The 4,379-nt window shown below is 47.9% G+C and overlaps 1 protein-coding gene across 4 annotated transcripts in view; it reads left to right on the forward strand.

Annotated features, from left to right (window-relative positions):
• LOC110524511 (disabled homolog 1) overlaps positions 1–4,097 on the forward strand; it is a 96,116-nt gene extending 92,019 nt beyond the window's left edge. For all 4 annotated transcript variants that reach the window (XM_036978313.2, XM_036978315.2, XM_036978317.2 and 1 more), the window contains one exon: positions 3,382–4,097. Coding sequence is in view for 2 of the 4 variants with exons in the window: in XM_036978315.2 (XP_036834210.1) it covers positions 3,382–3,447 (66 nt within the window). In the remaining 2 variants the exon portion in view is untranslated. The remainder of the gene's footprint in view (positions 1–3,381) is intronic.
• Positions 4,098–4,379: the final 282 nt, after the last annotated feature.

Genomic DNA, 4,379 nt, shown 5'->3' on the forward strand with positions numbered 1-4,379 from the left:
GGGTGTGTGTGTTTAAAACTCACCATGCATGGGCACGCTGTCATCATGTCATTTTGTTTGTCTCAGATGCATTTTCAACATCTTGATATTCAATGTACACTGAGCGTAGAAAATATTAAGGAGACTTTCCATGACTTTCCATGACAAATACTGACCAGGTGAATCCAGGTGAACGCTATGATCCCTTAGTGATGTCACTTGTTAAATCCACTTCAATCCGTGTAGATGAAGGGGAGGAGACATGTTAAAGAAGGGATTTTTAAGCCTTGAGACAATTGAGGCATGGATTGTGTGTGTGTGCCATTCAGAAGGTGCAAGACAAAATATTTAAGTGTCTTTGAATGGGGTATGGTAGTAGGTGCTGTTTGTGTCAAGAACTGCAATGCTGCTGGGTTTTTCAAACTCAACAGTTTCCTGCGTGTATCAAGAATGGTCCACCACCCAGCATCCCTGTGGAACTCTTTCGACGCCTGGTGGAGTCCATGCACCAACGAATTGAGGCTGTTATGAGCGCAAAGGGGGGGTGGAACTCAGTATTAGGAAGGTGTCCTTAATGTTTTGTACACTCAGTGTATATACTGTCCTGTACATTATGTTATGTGATGTCAAATGTAATATGTGGTCAAATGTATATGTCCTGGATTGCAGTTCAGGGTTGGAGATAGTCAGTGTTGTACTGTAGAGACGTTCCTCCTATGGCAGTGGCTTCCCTTTATCTCACACACACACACACACACACACATACACATACACACACACACTTACTTCTTATAGTGTGGGTGCAATGATAGGTGGTGTCAGTCAGGCCCACACACAGGGAAATATGTAATGTCAGTGGTTTTATCAGTAATACTGGACTGCCACCACTAACAACTGGGTGATATGAATTAGCATTAGTTTATATCTAGGAAGAACCCTAAACCCAATCACTGAGGAGCCAGGGTTGGGGAGTAGAAGGAGAGAGACCAGAGGTATGTTTGTGGTCTTGTCACTCGGCCACATACTGACATACACACAAATGTACATGTATTTGACTCACACACTCAAAGGTTCCATCTGCATACAATAGAATTCTCAAATATGGTCATTCCACTTAGGAGTCAGATATGGAAGTGCTGGACCAATCAGCCAATCACGTGTCAGAGTGAACCTATGCAACTCCCTGCTGACAGGCTGATTGCAGTGTAACACTGTGTATGGTAATAACACAGGCCTGTTCTGACTGTTGTAGTCTGTGGACATCTCCATCAAACCTGCTGTGATATGTTTCCACACATACTCACACGCTGCTGTAGGAGGAAGGCAGACAGCAGTGTGTCAGACACACACATACTCACACGCTGCTGTAGGAGGATAGCAGACAGCAGTGTGTCAGACACACACATACTCACACGCTGCTGTAGGAGGAAGGCAGACAGCAGTGTGTCAGACACACACATACCCACACGCTGCTGTAGGAGGAAGGCAGACAGCAGTGTGTCAGACACACACATACTCACACGCTGCTGTAGGAGGAAGGCAGACAGCAGTGTGTCAGACACACACATACTCACACGCTGCTGTAGGAGGAAGGCAGACAGCAGTGTGTCAGACACACACATACTCACACGCTGCTGTAGAAGGAAGGCAGACAGCAGTGTGTCAGACACACACATACTCACACGCTGCTGTAGGAGGAAGGCAGACAGCAGTGTGTCAGACACACACATACTCACACGCTGCTGTAGGAGGATAGCAGACAGCAGTGTGTCAGACACACACATACTCACACGCTGCTGTAGGAGGATAGCAGACAGCAGTGTGTCAGACACACACATACTCACACGCTGCTGTAGGAGGATAGCAGACAGCAGTGTGTCAGACACACACATACTCACACGCTGCTGTAGGAGGATAGCAGACAGCAGTGTGTCAGACACACACATACTCACACGCTGCTGTAGGAGGATAGCAGACAGCAGTGTGTCAGACACACACATACTCACGCTGCTGTAGGAGGATAGCAGACAGCAGTGTGTCAGACACACACATACTCACACGCTGCTGTAGGAGGAAGGCAGACAGCAGTGTGTCAGACACACACATACTCACACGCTGCTGTAGGAGGAAGGCAGACAGCAGTGTGTCAGACACACACATACTCACACGCTGCTGTAGAAGGAAGGCAGACAGCAGTGTGTCAGACACACACATACTCACACGCTGCTGTAGGAGGAAGGCAGACAGCAGTGTGTCAGACACGCACATACTCACACGCTGCTGTAGGAGGAAGGCAGACAGCAGTGTGTCAGACACACACATACTCACACGCTGCTGTAGGAGGATAGCAGACAGCAGTGTGTCAGACACACACATACTCACACGCTGCTGTAGGAGGAAGGCAGACAGCAGTGTGTCAGACACACACATACTCACACGCTGCTGTAGGAGGAAGGCAGACAGCAGTGTGTCAGACACACACATACTCACACGCTGCTGTAGGAGGAAGGCAGACAGCAGTGTGTCAGACACACACATACTCACACGCTGCTGTAGAAGGAAGGCAGACAGCAGTGTGTCAGACACACACATACTCACACGCTGCTGTAGGAGGATAGCAGACAGCAGTGTGTCAGACACACACATACTCACACGCTGCTGTAGGAGGAAGGCAGACAGCAGTGTGTCAGACACACACATACTCACACGCTGCTGTAGGAGGATAGCAGACAGCAGTGTGTCAGACACACACATACTCACACGCTGCTGTAGGAGGATAGCAGACAGCAGTGTGTCAGACACACACATACTCACACGCTGCTGTAGGAGGAAGGCAGACAGCAGTGTGTCAGACACACACATACTCACACGCTGCTGTAGGAGGATAGCAGACAGCAGTGTGTCAGACACACACATACTCACACGCTGCTGTAGGAGGAAGGCAGACAGCAGTGTGTCAGACACACACATGCAAACACACACTCCAACAGTGATAGATCCATTGTTCAAAGTTAGGATCTGACAGGCTGAGGTGGGTGGGAGAGAGAGAACACACACAAACCCTACACACTTGTGAAGATCTGAGAGGATTTTATTGGTCTAAGCAAGTTGAAGCTACTACACCTGTCAAATCCTCTCCACAAGTGCGTAGGGTTTAGGGGTCCATTTGGGATTTGGGATTGGGCTACACACTCTCTATGCAACAATACCCTCAGCCTCTGCACTATGACTGGTCTCTGTCTGCAGCAGGGTGCTACTGCCATCTGGTGTTGACAACAGGAACTGCATGTGTTGCAGCTGGAGAAAGGGTCTGTGAGTCTAGGGAGTAGCTGACCTGTGTTCAGTCCCAGTGGGTCATGCTAATACTAACATGCTAACTGTGTCTCCTCTCTGTCTGCCTAGGGGAAGGATCTCTGTCTGCAGGGGAAGGATCCTCTCTATGCCCAGATCAACAAAGGGAGGAAATAAAGAGACTGAAAACTGGACTGACCTACCAATGCTGACCAACCAACCCCATGTGTGTGTGCACGCACGTTCTCTTTATCAGCTTTCACCTCTGCCTTCTTTTTACCTAGTAATTTCACCTTCCCCTCATCCTTGTCTTTGCTCTTCACCTTCTTCTCCTCCTTGACGATGACTCTGGATGCGATGCCACCCGGCCCCTGAAGGGAGGAGAGGAGGGAGGTTCAAGCTACACACACCCTCCAGAGTGAGTTGGAGGGTGTGTGTGATGTGGAGCTGAGGGAAGGAAGGCAGTTTGTAGGGCTGTGAGGAGGAGGCAGGACTTTAGGTTTCTCAGGGAGAGCAGATTTGGTCCCGGGCTGCTTCAGCACTTCCTCATCCTGGAACTTTGCCCTCAAGGACTTGAAGTCCAGAAAGTCTTCTTCCTCTCAGACAGAGAAAGGAGGGGACGGGGGAGAGATGGGTTGAAAACAGGTACCTCATACCTGAAAAAGACTAAAGGATATTAATTGAATTTCAAATCACAGGTTATCATTGAGCCCACTCTACAGATGTAGGATCACCCTGTTGCAGGAGAACTTTCCTGCAAGTGCAAGGCATTTTAAACTTGTAGTGTATTTGAGGTTTAAAAAGGCTTCTGAAGTTTGTGATTTCCACTTTGAATTTTGACTTGATTTGTCATGAAAAATGTATCAACACCTACAAAAATGTAATTAATTATAATCCACATAATAATTCACATGTCCTGTTGCTGCAGCAAGCTGACTCAAATGAAGATCTTACATCTGTATCTCTCTCTTTTCACAGTCTAATTCAACATGAGATAAAACAAACTAAGTGACCGTATCATTATTTTCAAGGTGGGGTGCACAACCCCCAAAGCATCTTCCAGACACTCTGGCACCAAAACTGCCAATAGAAACCCATAGAAGCCTAAT

This window comes from Oncorhynchus mykiss, chromosome 5 (genome assembly GCF_057628025.1).
Source record: "Oncorhynchus mykiss isolate SJ-2025 chromosome 5, ASM5762802v1, whole genome shotgun sequence".
In the NCBI taxonomy this organism is placed as follows: domain Eukaryota; kingdom Metazoa; phylum Chordata; class Actinopteri; order Salmoniformes; family Salmonidae; genus Oncorhynchus; species Oncorhynchus mykiss.